General features: G+C 46.5%; 1 protein-coding gene across 3 annotated transcripts in view; it reads right to left on the reverse strand.

Moving 5' to 3' along the window:
• The window catches only part of LOC126542473 (lachesin-like), a 209,708-nt gene that overhangs the window by 126,168 nt on the left and 65,866 nt on the right, over nucleotides 1-17,674 (reverse strand). For 2 of the 3 annotated variants that reach the window (XM_055077275.2, XM_050189556.3), the window contains exon 2: nucleotides 11,598-11,731. In XM_055077275.2, the coding sequence (XP_054933250.1) occupies nucleotides 11,598-11,731 (134 nt within the window). Of the gene's footprint in view, nucleotides 1-11,597; nucleotides 12,312-17,674 lie in introns of those variants that run through there. The other variant, XM_055077274.2, reaches the window with a different exon arrangement.

The raw sequence follows: 17,674 nt of genomic DNA on the forward strand, positions 1-17,674 counted from the left end.
GAACTAAAGCTTCCACGCGTCGCACAGAAATAAACGGGCAATATGATGCAAACGGGAAGAGGAAAATGAAGAATAAGTGTATCTTTATAACACATTGTTGTGTACGTCGGAAGCAAGAATAAAAGCACTTGCCGCCCGATATTATCGCGTATGCCGGGTCATGCGCGCGCGCGCCTGTGTAGCATATGAGAGGAGGATTTGACGTCTTTTGAGTTCTGCACTTTGATAAACCATATTTGTCCCTACTTTAACTTGGCGCTTCCTAACATACTACGTTTTTTTTATCTAATTCTTAGAGACTCTAGATAGATCTAGGCCAAATACCGTGGATCCTCTGTACGAAGTACGAAAACGTTCTACTGTTAATATACTATATATATGCATGATGCTCGCATCCTCTCTTTGCCTCCGTGGTAGCACTAGAAGTGACTGCTAGTCTTCCTTCGCACATTATTCAACGAGGCTCGCCAACACATTTGTAAATCTACGCTATTATGTCGACATTGTGTCACTGGTTGCAGTGAACTAGAAAGACATGTCTCTTCGCGCTCTCAATAACCTTACTAGACAAAATGTTGGCTTTCATGAAAAACAAATTGGAGGACGACCACGAAAAGGACATTGAGTTGGCTTTCTTTTAAAGAAATGAACCTAGAAGAAGGAGACTTCGCTGCTTCAAAGTGGTCATAGGAGCTTTTCACGCTTATGAATTAGTCAGTGTGATAAAGAAGCTCCGGATAGCCAATGGCCACAATGGTTTAAAAGCGCGGAATGGCTTCGACACGGATGCCGACGACTGCTCGCTCAGTCTTTCTTCTACCTCCCCCTTCACGCTATGTTCTCAATTGAGCCCGCATAGAGCCTCGCACTCGACGACATGAAGCAATTCCCGGACAGCACGCTAGCGAGCCAGCTTTACCTCACAGGATGCGGAGCCTTTTTCGTTGCTCCCCTCGGCTATACACTCTATCGCAACTCATTGTTGAGCTCATGCTAGGAAGGGCTGAGCGAGGGTGCGCTTTACCTCGATTGTCCATGCCGGGTCTCTGAATTGGCCGCCACCGCTACAGCCTTCGAATCATGCACTTCGAGGCTGCTTAAGAAAACGAACGTCGTTTGCCGCGAAACAGAAGGTGCCACTGCTTCCTTGGCACCCGCCGGCTGTTCGCTGCCATATCGCTGTTCATAAATGACCTCCCTCAGCTAAACCTCATTCCCTTAATTTTCCTCCTCTTGCCTTGTTGCTTTACCGTGTCATGGGTGAAATTGTTTATCTTCCACTCTGACATTTTTTCCCTTTCTTTTCTGCTCGCGATTTGTGTTTGGTTCGGTTCATTTTTGCTACTAACTATTTCTTGATCTCATTCCACTTTTGCCTCACTTTGTTCTGTCATTGCTGTCACGGCCACTTTATTTTATTCCTTCTACTACGGCAGCTCCGTTTGCCCATTCCAGGCGACGGTCGCCGCCAGAATTCTTCTCCTTATTTCCCTCTTCTTTTCGTGGAAGATACAGGGAAGAAAGAACCAGAGAGAAAGACGGGAGGGCTCCCGTAAGGGAAAGTGTGGAGGAGAAAGCGGTCTTCAATTTAGGCTATACAGGTCTTCGAAGTCGTATACGCCGTACGACGAGTCCTTTTCTCAATTGCGTTTTTGCGCCGCCTAAGAGAATCCCGTCGCGCCATGTGTGATGATTGCGTCCTTCTTTTTCTCCCCATCCGGCCGGCTTTTCGAGGCGTGAGTGTGTGTGTGCGTGTGTATCTTTCGAAAAAGCCAGCGAAAAAATTTTAAGAAAGAAAACAAAAGTACGACAGCCAACCAGAAACCGAAGCAACGACAAAAATTGGCGCCTACGAAATGGCTTCTTTGTCAGTGTCTGGGTGCAGGCGCTTTGTTACTGCCGCCACCACGACCGCCGTTCTCCGTGCGTTTTCTAAAACAGTTCTCTCTCTCTTGCTCCTCTCCAGACTGTGCGTGTGTGTGCGTTGCAAAAAGGTCCAATCTATGACGCACACACGTACAAACACACAGGTCAGTGCATCGTCGCGCTATTGTCGGGGAGCTCCCGGTTTCCCCAGGCGACCTCTTTCGCTCGGACCGAGCTTATTTTTCCGGTCAAAATATTGATTGCCTCGTGTGGGGGCGGATATTGTCAAACGGGCCTCACTCGGTGCTGCAATAGCGTGTTCTTCCTTTCAGCCAGAACTGTTTAAGAGTTGGCGTTTTGGAGGAAATCTTCACTGGTATCTTGAACATGGCGCATACTTTCTGTCTTCCGTTTAGACGATTTTATTCGCCCAGTTTTCGCAATCGTCGGCGTCGGCCTTTTTATTATTATTATTAATATTAGTGTTTCCTTCCGCATAATGCCGATCCTGTCGTTACCCCCTCTTAACGACTTCCGCTCTTTTCTTCGGGCCCTTTCCGCTCCCGGTTATCTATCTTCTCTCTTTCTTTACTCGCGCAAGTTACTCTTTGCGTCAATGTACTTCGAGAAGCAAGAACGTTCCGAAATGGGACCATTGTATCATTGAAAAGTCGATGCATCTCAACAGAACGCAAATAAACATTGACTTGAAGAACGCCATTTGCAAACGAGCGACGTTTCCTGCGTGAATCAATAACAGGGCGATCAAGGTGCACGAGCATTCTCCTAACAAGCACGGTGGTGGACGAGCTCTTCTCGCGTCGTTTACCGCGCGGCTCATTGTGGCGCTTCTGCCCGTGGGCAAAAGAACATAAGGCGCATCACGGGCAAAAGAGACTGCACAAGTATAGCGACCGACTAAAGAAAACAGCGAGCGCCCGTTTCCGCACTCACGCGGCATGCGCTATTTCGCAGAGTAGCAGCTTGAACAGCTTAAGGACTCGTTTTGTGCTTACACTGATAAGGAAAGGAAGCGCGAGTGCGATAACATTGACAATGAGAAAATTACCGGCACAGCGGTGAACAACGCGAATATGCGCTCCAAACATTGTGCGCTTCCCGTGCTTCATGGCAAGTTGACGCATTGTTTCTTGTACTGGATGTTTCAGCTGCGATTCTTTATAGGGGAAAACGATGGGGGGATGAGCGTGGGGAAAATGGGGGGGGGGGGGGTGAGTTACTTAAACAAAGTGGTAAATTTTGTCCACGTGGCAGATGTAAGATATCGTGCGATAATCGCCAATGAGATTTGTAATTATTAATTTTTGCTTCCTAATCTTTAATTGATACAACTACGGTGGTGCAATGACACTAGCTGGAACGCATTTCTGGCATCAGGCTGCAATTCTATACGACTTGCTCATTTTGTTCTCTCCCAACAGCTCAGGCAGACCTATCATACCCCTTGTGGTGTTGTCCCACACTGCGCTCACCAAGGAGCCCCTACCTGTCTAAAGCGGGGCTACATACTGACTAATCACAGAACTAAATGCATTTGCTACCCTAAGAGGGGGGAAGAGGGGGAGCCGTATACGGAAATGAAAAAGTAAATAACGATCAAGATAAGGTGGGGAGTTTCGCCTGTGTACAGTGGCAGTCGCAGGGCTACTATTAAGTACGTGGCAGGACCACTGACTGATTTCACTGCCGCAGTTACAACAAATGCGCTAAAATTGTTAGCTATAAGTCCGTGAAGATTTTGTTTAAAGAAACTGTATTTGAAAGACAGTCATCGCTGACGCATCATGTGAAAGCGGAATCTGGAGAACGTGCGCTGAGCACAATTTAAGCCTACGTCGAATTCTTCTCCATTATGACACAAAATAGAGCATCTTGAACCTTCCTCGAAAAAAGTCACTGGCTCAGCAGCCTAGATTCAATGACAGCGTTAAACAGCTCCAGTACAAACCAAGAAGAGGATGAAACGTGCAGTTTATCATTTAATCTGCCATTCTGTACATTTAAGCTACAATGTAAATAAATGAAAAATAAATGCAATACATTTAAGCTACGTTTACTACGACCGGTTCAAAGTATATTGCGTAGCATAGTAAAGCTATAAATCGATTTTTTTTTCTTTGCGAGATACGATAAGACGACGAGGGGTAGTATTGCTTGCTCGAATGTCTTCTGGATACCTTAAGGCTCAATTTAGCGCCAGAAAGAAGGAATGGTATATTTTCAGGTACTCTCTTTCGTAAGCTTCATTAAAATCAATCTGTGAACTCGGAGAAGAATCCTAAATCATGCTACCTTTTTCACCCCAAGAACCTCAGTGCGGTAAGTCACGTTCATTTCACGTTCATAACTTATTTCCATGAAACATCCAATAAAAAAATGCAGTTGTGTAATAGTGACAAAGCACCCGTCTCAGTGACATCACGTTGTTGGTTCGTATCAAACGTAAATTTGGGGAGTTTTTCTAACTTTATTTTTGTTTCCGAAGCTTCGTGCGGCGAACACCGTGCAACCTCTTTTATGTCATTTCACCTGTGCTTTCCACCTTCTCGTTCGTAGTATTATGTGCACGCACGCGCTGCATATGGTTGGATGGAATAGCGGTGACGTTCTACGGTAGCACTGCGTTGTTCTCACTCTTCGATTTTTCCTCCTGTGGGAATTGTACTTGAAGCCATCTGCTGCAAAGATTGCCTAAATTCTGCTTATATTTAGCGATGCATTGGCTTAAATACTCTGGCTAAATCTAGTGACGATGGCGTTTCACAGTAGAGTCCCTGTGTATGGCTTCCGCATGGAGCCGCCTATGGCAGCCATATACAGGGCCACTACTTCACACAGACTCGCACGCCACCTATCACGACCCAGTAAAGACGGTGCAGAGAAAGAAAAGTTACCGCAGAATCCCACCCTCGATGACCGTTTCAAAGGAGTTGCAAAGAATGCTGTCGTATTAAAAATTTTAAACGAATAGTACATTACACAGATATCACCAGTAAGGCAGCAAAAGCCTTGGCCGAGCACTCTACCATTCGATGAAATAATCATTGTTCTGCTGGAAGTGTCTCTCTCAAATATTCCAGCCTTAACTTTCCTATACCAAAACGTTAAAACTAAGGTGGCGGGAGGGGGGGGGGGGGCGTTTCCAGCGCTCGTTCTGCGCCCCATTTGTTGTTTTCTCCGCTACTGGAACCCTCTTGTTTATAAACAACTTCAGCGGTTCGTAATCACTCCTGGCGCCTATTTACGAGGTTCGTCGGCATCTAAACCCTCCTGCTGTGACGTCCAGCCCGAGTTCTTGTGCGGCTTTGCGAGTACGAGTGCTTCCACGGCACTCGCCGCGTCGTCGCATAGCATCCAAGCTGCCGTCCACTGTGCCGAGGGAGCGGAACGTTACCGATGTAACCGCCATCCAAACCACGAGCATCTCCTTCTCGGGGACGAGTGTAACGTGCGAAGACGAATACCACCAGCATGGAGCGTAACAGCCCAGCAGTCACGGCGCACACCTCGGCCAAGAGAACGACGAAGGCTATTGGCCTTCCATCGGATGAAAATGTAGCTCCAGCAGCGCCAAAAAGACCTCGTTCATCACAAGGCCTGCCCGCACGACCGACACATACGCATCCGGTGTCTCCAACAAAATCGTGGTACAGAGTGGTTATCAAGCCTCTTGATAGATACGGCATGTTTACTCTTCCCAACCTGATCGTTTAAGCGGCAATGGATGACTGCCTCGAGAATTCTATATTTAAAGGTTTCGCTTACGCAAGCCTACCAATAAGGTTTCAGTATAGGTGTCTGCTATGTCATTAGTTTATAAGCTCGAAGAACTGCAGCAGATACAAGTCTCACAAGAATGTGTCCTTCCAGACCTCGCCAGTGCTGCTGATTTAAGGCGCTATCCGGTTAAGGGCATTGACCAGGCCGAAGAACCGCAAAGGCTCCTGCAGGAACTATCGTGTCCGAGGCTTGTGCCTGGGACACGGTCGTGGCTACTCGCTACCTGGGCAATGGTTGTACGTGCCTAATCGCGCTTCAAAATCCTAATTATCCGCCGCTGATCGGGCCGGTATTGCACTATCTTCGGTATCGGCCCACGTATGGGGAGCGCTTAATGCCTGCTTCACCTCCGCCACGGATCGGGCCGGCATTGCACTATCTTGGGGATCGGCCCACGTATGGGGGTGCTTAATGCCTCCTTCACCTCCGCCGCGGGTTGGCCCGGTTTTCCGCTATCTTAGGGATCGGCCCACGTATGGGGAGGGATTAACGCCTGTTTCAGCTCCGCCGCGGATCGGGCGGGTATTGAACTGCCTTCGGGATCGGCCCACGTATGGGGCCCACTTAAGGCCTGCTTCACTTCCGCCGCGGGTCGGCCCGGCATTGCAGTGTCTCCGGCATCGGCCCACGCATGGGGAGTTTTTTGCTTACCACAATGACACGAAAATTTCCTTGGATGGTAGAGGTATACAGCTTCGCTGTTAAAGCTTGATAACGCCGTTCTCGACAGCCAGCCAGGACCCATCAGGATACATCGATAAAACAAGTCCCTGTGTACAACCACTTTTGCCATTCTGGCCTCGCTGGAATCGAGGTGACAGCAGCAAGTACAGCGACAAGTGATGCTGCCACACCCACATATAGCGCAGCTGTTAGGTCGTCCACTTCACGACTACAACGGGCATCACAGTCCATAGAAAACACGCCGCTTCCTTTGGCGAACGACGAGTTCGAGATCGACGCTCGGCTAGCCACCCTTGAAAAGGAAATCCTGCGTCTCAAAGAGCGCCGTACAGTGCTCATGCGTGGGGATGATGCAGCGCGGTCGCCGCATTCGTCATCGGTGTCCATTCCTGCCCATATGACTAACTCGGCATCTACGTCGAGACCTCTTTCCCCCCAAGAACATTTGCGTTTCATTGCGCAACACCTACAGCATCTCACCTCGGTTCTAATGGCCAACCTTAACCTGGGATGGCTGATACGCCTTCAAGTGCGCCAGAAGACATTTCACAGTGGAACTGCCGCGGCATCGCTGGGAAGGTCGGAGGCTGCGCCAGCGTCTTAGATGTGGGAAGCTGCGTGTTTGGGCTCTACTGGTTCAAGAATCCATCGGTCTGCCCCCCATTCATGATGTGTGGCATATTCATAGCGTTCAATGTTGGACCGTAGGAGTGCTACGCTTGATGTCCTTCCAGGAAAGTATACAGCTTATGTACGATCCACTCTTCATCAGAACCGTGTTGATCTTTCAGGGTGGTGTACTTTACGGCAAGAAGTCGTGGCCGTATTGGTTCTTCTCCAACGCACGGACATTATCATCGTTTTGTGCTATATCCACCATTACAGTGGTCAAGCGGCTGGGTTGTGTCTCGGTTGGTTGGTGCTCCTACGATGAAACACCCTGCCCCATTATGGTATCAGGAGACTTTAACGCGCCCCACACCACATGGGGTTACGCCATTTCCAGTGCGCGTGGTACCTGTGTGCTGGACACATTTATAGACGCCCAGTTCGCGCTGCTAAATAATGTGTCAGTGCCTACCCGTCGGCGTGACCACCCTCGCGCACTGCCACACTCACCAGACGACCGTCTCATAGTAATGTCAACCCGACTGCTGGGGTAGCAACCACCATCCGAATCACCTTGCCTTATCTTCGGGCGGAATAGGCCACCTTCGCCAACTATGTCGAGCAGTGAACTGTGATCGATACAGGGTAGTATCAGAAAGCAGTGTATCCAACTCCATGCGGGACCCGTCCCATTGTCTTAGTGCGGCACTAGTTGAAGTAACACCTACGTCACGGATTGATGAGTCGTGAACCTCTCCAGATTTGCAACTTCGGCGTCTCTGGGTGTCGCGCCGCCAAGCAGAACTTGCATCAGAACGTGATCCTGGATCAAATGCCCTTCGGTTAGAGGCCCAACACCTTACTGCAGTAGCTGGGCGTCATGAACACTGCTTAGAACGTGACCGGTGGATGGACTGGTGCTCTTGGCTCGGTCCTTCGTCATCCAATACCTCTATTCGGCGCACCTTCCGAGTAATGGAATGCGGTCGGCGCCCTGCAGAGCCCGCAGCCTGCGCCCTGTCAGCAGTTCTCTAGCACATTCGTCGAAGCCTTGCTGCACGCTCGCGCCTTCTCCCTTCACCTTGCTGGCCAAGCAGCAGGGCAGTCCGTCACGCATTGGGGTGTCCCATAAGGATCTGTGCTCACATCAGACTTTCTCAACGTCGCCCTCCTTCCACTAGCTTGGAAGGTAGCGATGATATATCATGCACAATGCATAATGTATGCAGATTACATCACTGTTTGGTCAGTTCATCCTGAAATCTACCGCCAAGAACAAGCGCTTCAAGAGGCCCTAAACGTGACGCACAACTGGTGTGCTCAGATAGAGCTTGAAATTTCGAAGGACAAGACTATGTACGTATGTGTAGCGAACAAGTATGGGCGCCGTCTACTGGCACACCAGCCTCTTCAGTTAATTCTGGACCAGTAGCCACTACACGAGGCTTCAACTCTCTGTGTACTCGGTTTTGAAATGGATTTTTCCAGATCTTAGGGGCCATGGGTCAAGAATGCTAAGCAACAGGCCATAGAAACGATACAGTTTATACTTCGGATTGCGAAGCAATTTAACAGAGCAAGTACCGATATAGGCCGGCTCCTCGCCAGGCAAATGCTCAAGTTTCCCGCCTTCGTCGTGCCGATGACAATCAAGATAATGCGACTCTCGTAGCATACATTGATTCTAGTCTGAATGGCACCATGATTCGCACAGCTCTGCGCGTCCTGCAGAACAATGATAATGTTTTCCAGTCCAGTCCAGTCACACAGCTCTTGTGTGCCCATTGATACCAGAAGCAGGCCAGACCTGCTCGTATGTTGCCGATCCTGCACCACCGGCCTATCTTGCCGAGCTTGCCACCATACGAGACAGCTTGCCCCGTTGCTCCTTTCTGTTCAAACTGCTCGATATTCTCAGCCCATCATTCGCACGGACTTGACTCCAGTCATCCACGACATACGTAGGGTATCCCGATTCACTCTGCCTCAGATAGCATTCGCCGCCTTGCTGCCACTACGAATATTGAGATACGCGTCCAGTGGGTGCTTCGAGCAGCCCTGCAGTGTCTCCTTGTAGCAGATTTGTCAACCCACCCAGAGATTATAACGTACCCCCTTCTGCATTTTGCTGGAGACGCCTGCGGACAACTTATCTGGTAAAAAGAAAATCTCCGACGTGCCAAACGAGCTCTTATATCTATCTCCGTGTGGGTCAGACCCCCCCTGGTAGGTTAACCCGCCGAGAGGAGGTTAGGTTACAGAGGATGCGTGTCGGGGTCACGCTCACCCCGTCTTTGAAGGCTCCATGGTCCTTACAGTGCATCGTGCCTATTTTGTGACACAAATATCCAAAATGCGACTGTGACGCACCTATTATGGACGTTCGCCGAACTTCACCTAAGTTGTCTCTGCCACCTCCTGGCAACAGACCTTCGGCATGGCCGCCCACCTGACCTCGGGCATTGGGTTCATGGACCATATCATCGTTCACTTCCAGGTGTTTTGCACGAGTCAATTCTGCTCGTGTACTTTTGACATGCTTTGTATTATACCTGAGGGTAAGCTTTGAAATATAAACGAAGTCAAAGTTCTATAGTGTCTACGACAACGAAGTCATGCTCATGATCAATGTGTAAAACATAAATCAATCTAACCTGTGCCAGCTGCTGTCAATATAAAGAAAACTGAAGACCATCAAAAGTGCACTCACCCATGCAAAAGGCCGGTGTGTGTGGATTTAGTTGTCAACAAAGACCCTATAACGTAAAACTATTCCAATCTGTTTTTATTTCAATCGCCTGACGTCAAATTTACGTAACTGCCGACGCAAGCAGCGGGCGTTGACCCGCAGCCTTGTCTTAATAGCCCAACAAGCGCTCTCCTCATTTAGAGGAGACCACTTTTGTTTGCTTTAAAAACGAATAACGTTGCCTGCATTGAGTGCTTTTTGTTATATAATTGGCTGACAAGAGACGAGGAACACGCTCAAGTGGAGAATGATTCGATGGGGCCGAGCCAGCGCAGCGAAAATAGATAACCGGATGAGGAGGGTGGTGCGGTGTCTGCCATTGTTCCGCTACACCTTACTTCGCTTGCAGTGGCAATGGAATTTTAACAATGCCGCTAAAACGGATACTCAGCAAATAGCAGTTGGCAGAGCGATGTCGTATACGTGCTGAAAGGGCTCGATAACATTATACGGCCATGCAAAAAGCTTTATTGTAGAAAAATATACCCATGCTCTCCGGCAGGTGCGAGTAGCCAGTGCTTGAACGATTGGTGGGCACCCATCTTCTATTCCTTTCGGAACGGGGCAGTCTGCCGCTATTTAGAAAAAAAAATTATTTTTGTTTGGCATATTAATGCATATATAATGCGTACACATCACTTTGACGTGGTGAGTTTTCGCAGTTTTGTGGCGTCGCGTGAGAGACAGCCGAAGTGGGCGCAGCCCGAAAGCTATTGACGAGTAGCAGATGGCTAACGGCAGAAAAGCGTCGAATCAGAAATAATGTTTCTTTTGTTCGGCCTAACCATGCATAATCAGTGTGTACATGTCGTATCAGATGGGGCGGTTCTGCGGTTTCTGTGACATCGCGTGAAAGACAGGAGAAGCGGTGCTGGCCCGAAAATTTTTCGACCAACCATGAAGGGATGATTGCAGAATTGGAATAGAAACGTTTGAGATATATTCACGTTGTGGCACCCCAGTATCTAACCGCGCACTCACTGTCTGTCTCACTGACTCACTCACTGTATTCTGTCCTCACATTCAAAAATATAGTTCGCCAGTCTCCACTGGTAAAAGAGCTGGTGGAGATCGGCGCATTTATTCCGTTAGAAAGGTACGTAGTGGCGCGTTCAAATCCTGAATTTGAAAAATGTCCTGCTCTGTCACTGCATTACTTCCTTTAACGACCAAAGTTTCTTGCAAGCCTGAGCCGATTCAATGACGCACCTTCCATGAAGCAAATGCTTTGACAGCCTTGCCTCAGACTTTATCTACGCAGTTCACATAGATCATTGTGATACGTCAAGACACTGGATTGTATGATCGTTTTCAACCGATAGGGAGAACATTCACGTGAATGCGTGCCATCACTTACTGTCTGCATCACTTCTTGCCCACTGTTTCTCATCCTCCCGATATAATTTCTTCCTCCATAAACCGAAATAACCTATCCCCAGTAAAAGCATACGTTACGGGCGGCAGTCTTCTCGGTGCCTCGTCACGCTCTATTCCTGCGTTTTACAGTACCGCTTCAAAAGTGTATCGTACGTAATGTTGAGCGCTCGCGCTCAAAGTGTCTTAAGCACGTAGTAGCCCGCGCCGGCAAATTGGCCGTAAAGATGACATGTTTTCGCCTCTCCTTGTTCCTGTTGCACATCGTAATGCTCCAGCCTTGTAAAGACGTGCGAGCGCACATGTTTCTATAAGAAAGCCATCTTACTACCGCTCTTCCTTCGGAGTTCAGCTGCAGGTAATGTTCCGTCCTCCAAAAATAATAGACGTAATCTGCATTTAATACACATTCACGTGAATTGCCGGCTGCCATCTTAGCACGCCCGTGAATTGCAAGGTAATATTGCCCGCCAGTGTCTCCTCCGTCCCGCATGACAGGTAGGCGTGCACTAACCCTGTAGTTGTTGAGGTTGTCTACGACGCAGGCGAGGGTGACCTTTCGTCCTGCCGGGACGGTGATGTTCTGGATCGGCTCGGCAAACTCTGGCTCAGTCTGCGATGTGCCGGCGGCCTTGTTGCCACGGATCCCTGTTAAAGAAGACAACAAAGAAATGTCACTACAACGAAGGTGCTTATGTTCAAGCATTTATGGTTGGTGAATATGATGATGTATGAGTTTTTTTTTTTTTTTGGCACAAGGGCTGCAGCTGTTGTTGAACAAAACGCAATAATTCCTGCGATATGTGTGACTCCGTGCACACATCGGTGTCAAGGAAACAGACAATGATACTGCAATCGCGTTTGCTTTGTATTCAAACTAATATAATTATCGATGACATCTCGCTTCGCAGAATAAAAGAAAGGTGTAGTCAATAGAACTTCCATAGGCCTGCAAACTTTGGGTCAGTATAATGCACAAAATTCGTTCCTCTTTCGGAAATCATGAATGTTTACGGACGGACGGACGGACGGATGGATGGATGGATGGACGGATGGATGGATGGATGGATGGATGGATGGATGGATGGATGGATGGATGGATGGATGGATGGATCCATCCATCCATTCATCCATCCATCCATCCAACTTTAATGAAAGTCCTGAGGTACGCGACTCAGCACGCTGTGGGCCGCTCCCACGTTGGGACAGTCAGGCCATGCCCGACCGCCGCATCGTGGGCCCTCTGAACAGCCCATAGATGCGTACCGGCATCGGGGCTCTTGATAGTGGAGAGCCACTTGTCCTCATTGATTTGTTCCCTGCCTCAGAACGAGGGGCAACGCCAGAGTATATTGTTTGGGCTAGCGAAGTCATTGCAGTGCCTGCAAGAACTACTGGCATAAGCGTCGGGATAAAGCTTGTGGAATAAAGCCGGGCTGGGATACGAGCCTGTTTGCAATAATCTGAGGGTCAATGCCAGCGCTCTATTTAACTTCTTGTGAGATGACAATTTTATTATCGGTGTCGGTTCTCAAAGCTATCTATCATCAATTTACCCATTTCTTTCTAGTGGTCGAGTAACTTTTTTATTCTTTATTCATACGTGATCATCAGTATCGTTAATGCACTACTGTGGGGGGCACGTCGCGGTAAAACACAATAACATTCTTGCAGTACACCACATCCGCAGCTGCTGAAATCCCACCGACAATGCTTCGTGGGAAAAAATATTTAAAGACCTGTCCTGGAACGGTACGGCCTGACCTTAAGTTGATGGTCTTTGCGCGAGAAAATATAATGTAGGCGCTTCAGATAGCCTGATGAACAGATTCCAGTACGATTATAGAAAATTGAATAAAGCAGCTTAAGAACGCAACCTGCTCCAGCATTCAGACAAACGAATCAAACCGAGGTATTTTTTCGCTGCCGTTACACTTAGGAAGCTGACGTATCTCCCCAGGACAAGCCTTGCTATGACAGACTACATATTTTTTTTTCTTTTGCAATAATATGCGCAGGACAGGCACACTTCAAGCTTGGTAAAACACTTATTTTATACGCTGCTTCTTTTACGTCAACCATTACATGTTTCAAACTTCGATTACATGTTTCAACACTTAGTTTGATTTCTTAGCGTCTTTTTTTTTTCTTCTTCTTCTTGTTCGCGGGCGCTAAATATGCTTTCAAAATTCTTGTTTCCGCTTTCTTTTTCCCTTTTATTTATTTATTTATTCCATTTCAGTATTTCCTTTCATTTTTTTCACGAGCACCTGTTTCTACCACTCCTTCTATAATCTCTGTCAGAGACACGATAGCCCACGACCACCAGCGAAACAGGTAATAGAGGACTGCTGTGCACATCGTTGATACGTGATTCACAGACGGCCGTGTCCCTGTCCTTGTACACAGCACTCCTTTATTCTAAATTCGACACCCTCGCCGCTAGCCCACCTTCGCTCCCATTGCCGCACCCACCCTCCCCTTTAGAAGAACCTTACCTACATATACTATGGCGAGGAAAGCATATGTCGCCTCTAAGAAGTCCACTTGTCGAAACGTGGGCTCCTGCTTTCACCTTGTTCTCGTTTTGCTCATCGTCTGTAATAATAGTGAGTAATACACCGTATCGTACGCTTTTCTTAAATCTAGAAATGCACAATCTAATTGACCTCTGTTATCAAGATAGTGAGTAATTCATGAAGAAAAAATTCATAAAATTCAGAAAAAATTCAGAAAAATTCAAACAGGGTGGAATGCCTTTATAAATCAATGGAGCTTAAATGACGAAACAAATCCAAGTACAAAATAAGCTCGCACAGTTTGCAACACATATGAGTTAATAAACTAGCTTTCCAATTCGAGACGTCGCTCTTGAAATAGCTCTTGAATATGGGCAAAACATTAGCGGCTTTCCAACCAAAAGAAAGTTTGCCTTCTAGAAGGAATTTATTATAAATTGCACAGAGGGCACTTTGCCAATGTGTGACAAAAGTTTTTTAATAACCTCGGAAAAATTCTGTCCGGCCATGTCGCTTCTGAGAAGTTTAGAGAATCAAATAATTTCGTTATGTCATAGACTGATAAAAATATGTGACTTCTTCTATAGCAGGGTATTGTCCACAACAGGGTGGTAGCTGAGCCGATTTCATAAAATGACAGAGCGATATTTAAAAAAATTAAGCAGTATTACGTTGGCCGTGTCCTCTGCAATTAAAGTTTCTTCATGCAATAAATTGGGCATCCCAAGTTGCTCTCTTCCACACCGCTTCTTTTCTTTTTTTTTGCCCGATTTCTTCTAGTTGTTACGGAAGCCAGATGCTAGGTTCTGCAAATTTGTACATATATATATATTTTTTACTTTAATGCGACTCTCGCTTATACAGCTATGTTAACGCGTATTTTATGAAGGTTATCTGGTGTTTAATGCTGCATTATTTAGAAAATTCCCGGTGTCGCTTGTTCGTTACACGAACACGGAAACCATTATTCCAGGGTTTTACCTTCTCTTCAACTTATTTCTTCAGATATTTGGAATGCAGGAGTAATTTACCCTCTGTTTGAATAATGAACCAAGCTCGTTGACGCTAAATTTATGAGCCAAGCATTCAAACGATAAACGATCTATTAGCTTTGTAGAAATCGGTGTGTATACTCTCATCTCATCAGGAAGAGAACTTTCCTTCACTGGTTGATACTGACGCGGGGAATATTCTTAGATATTCTTGCAGCTATGGCATGATGGTCGCTGATGCCAGGAACAACGGTCACATTGCTAACTACACCAGCTGAATTGCACAGAAGTAAATCCAAAACGTTTGACCCATGGGTTGGGTCAGGGACATATAGAACCAAACAAAGCAGGCCAAATAGAGTTTGCAATTCGGCAAGCACATCACTGCCAGATTCGACAATGTAAATAGCATACACGCACTTAGTGTAGGGCAAATTAAGGTCACCTGCCCGGACGACACCTACTTCACGAAAGGAGCAATCAATCTTGGGTTTGTAAACGCTGATGAAGATCGGTCCACCGATCGAAACTGTTGAAATCAAATACTTTTTCTGTTTACCTTGTAGCACCGCTCAAGTTCTTTACGTTTAAAAGGTAGCCTGAAGAATTCCTCTTTACCAATTATATACATATATATATATCACGCATTGTTCGTTTCCTTCGAAATTATTTTCTCCTTTATATCTCTTTATGTCGCCTGTTCACTCTCCATAAATGCGAAAGCAGCTTCTAAACATAATCACGATGCGTGACAACTAATCAATTGCCCTGTGGTTCACACTGTTCTAATGCTACGAAATAATTCGCAGCTTGGGCCCTTTATAACTATATGAACAAAACATGATCTAGCGCAACTTGGAAATGCAAGGTCACCTGTATATTTAAAACTCCACCGTTGCGCCACAGATTTATATCACGATCGAGTGCATAAATAATGAATATAAGTGATTATTTGATTGTAAGCGTTAAACCTATGTCAGAATTCAAGATAGTCAGTTGATTACTTTCTTATTTAAGGTTGCGCGTACTGTTCTCAAGTTAGGCGTAATTGAAGAACCACATGAGTGCGCAAAGTTCGTTTGAAGTTTATTTTGAGTTTTCATATTTCTGTCATATTTTTCTTCATTGAGTTTAGCGAATACATTAGATTTGCAGTATAATAACAATTATTCTTTATTACTAGATATCCGACATGGTGGTGTTTGAGTGCGCCAGCAAGAAGGTATTTGTGCACAGTGTGAAAAGAGGAAGAAGGGTGTGCTGCTGCATGTACGTTACAGCAGCACTGTTTGTTTAAATTAAATGAAATTCCCGCCTTCTTGCACTTAGAAACAAAGTCACTATTCTCGATATTCTTCTACAAGCCTTAACGAAAACAAATTTGTGCTATTCTCTCATTTTCATTCTGGCTCAACCATCAATATCCATAATTTTAAATTATACGCCATACTACTCCGCCAACGTGACGTATGTTGAAATTCGTCTGAGAGAGAAAACTGTGGTTATGTCTACGAAACAACCTCCCTCTGAAGGCAACATATTTGCAATATGCAGCTTTCATGTTGCCTCACCATTGCATGTATAAGTAATTTGGCGATTTCTTATAGCAGTATATACACTTTCAAAAATGAAAATATTTCTCTAGCGATGGACACAAACGCCTACAACACTTGGAGACCGAACATAGAGATCGGAAAGAACGTTATGAAGCATGTAAGAAATGCATTAGGATGTGTCACATGATAACAAGAAGGTGTAGACCGCCAGACGCTAAATGCGTTATGTATACAAAGCAATGAATAAGAAGCGACTTATGGCAAACAAAGCGAATTTGGAGGCCACTGGAAGTGTCCACGTTAACGTCGAGAGAAGGAAGCATAAAGACGACGATCACACAGCAATGCTCGCTGGGAAAATAAAATGACCGCAAGTGCGCTGCGATGAGAGTGTCCTTTTCGAACTCTGCCAAGCAATACACAGCGAAAGACACAGTCTGAAAAGCAAGAACGAAGAAGAGCTGGGCAAGCCAACTGAGCCAAAGTGTCCCGTGCACATACACAAACGTAACACTGGCGCGTACTGTGCACAGTACAGGGGGCGTGCGGGGGAGACGGAAAGGAGAGGCGAGGACCGTTCGAGCCGGAGGCCTAAGGTACCCAGGGGTCCTATCCGTCACGTGATGGTCCGCTGCGGGGATTGCCCGGATGCTTCCGACGTCACTGGCGAGGAACAGCGTTTTCTCAAACGAGGACACGCTGCGGCGAGGCAGAGCCATTTTAGAACTAGTCTCGACCCTAACCCACCCGTCCTGCACACCCATCTGGTGCGTCCTTAAGCGCGCTGTTTCCTCCTTCTTTTTTTCTTTACTTCCACTGAATTCTCCCCTCTTTTTGTTGTGTTTCATGATTCACATCTTCACTCATGCAGCAAAAACAGGAGTAAAGGACACAATTGAGTTTGTATAGTGATGGCAAAGCATTGAATGATGAGAACGCGGAAAGTTGTGAAGCTGCAATGAAGACGGTCCACTGGGTGACCGTAGAAAGTGGGCCCGCTTAGGCTAGCGCCTTTACGATCTTTTAAATTGCCTTACATCTTTCAGTTCTTTAATGTACTGCTGTTGCCCAAGCGCTGCCTTCGTACACTTCCCATTTTATTTATTAAACTGGGGAGAACTTTTGTTCAGCGACGGACTCTGTATATATATATATTTATCTTATTTCGCCGCCCTCGCAATGGTCACGACGTGCTACCTCGCCTATCACGTATGCTGCTCACTAAAGATCAAGAACTTAACCGTGAAGACCCGTGAGTGTCGAAAGCCCTTTATAGAAGGGTATATTGTGTTCTCATGTAACTGAATTATAAAATTTATTGCGCCTGACGCTTTCGCAAAATCACATAAATATTAACCACACGAACGAGAAGGCAGCTCTTCTTTCGATTTTCAGCCTACGCTTAGCATCGCGAAATCAAGGAAATGTCTTGTTCAGTGCATAAAGCCTCAAAACAGAGCATAATTAAACAGGAAGCCTTACTAGTATCTTGTCTATTTCCTCTTTTATTAAGACTAAAATAAA

This window comes from Dermacentor andersoni, chromosome 2 (genome assembly GCF_023375885.2).
Source record: "Dermacentor andersoni chromosome 2, qqDerAnde1_hic_scaffold, whole genome shotgun sequence".
Classification (NCBI taxonomy): Eukaryota; Metazoa; Arthropoda; class Arachnida; order Ixodida; family Ixodidae; genus Dermacentor; species Dermacentor andersoni.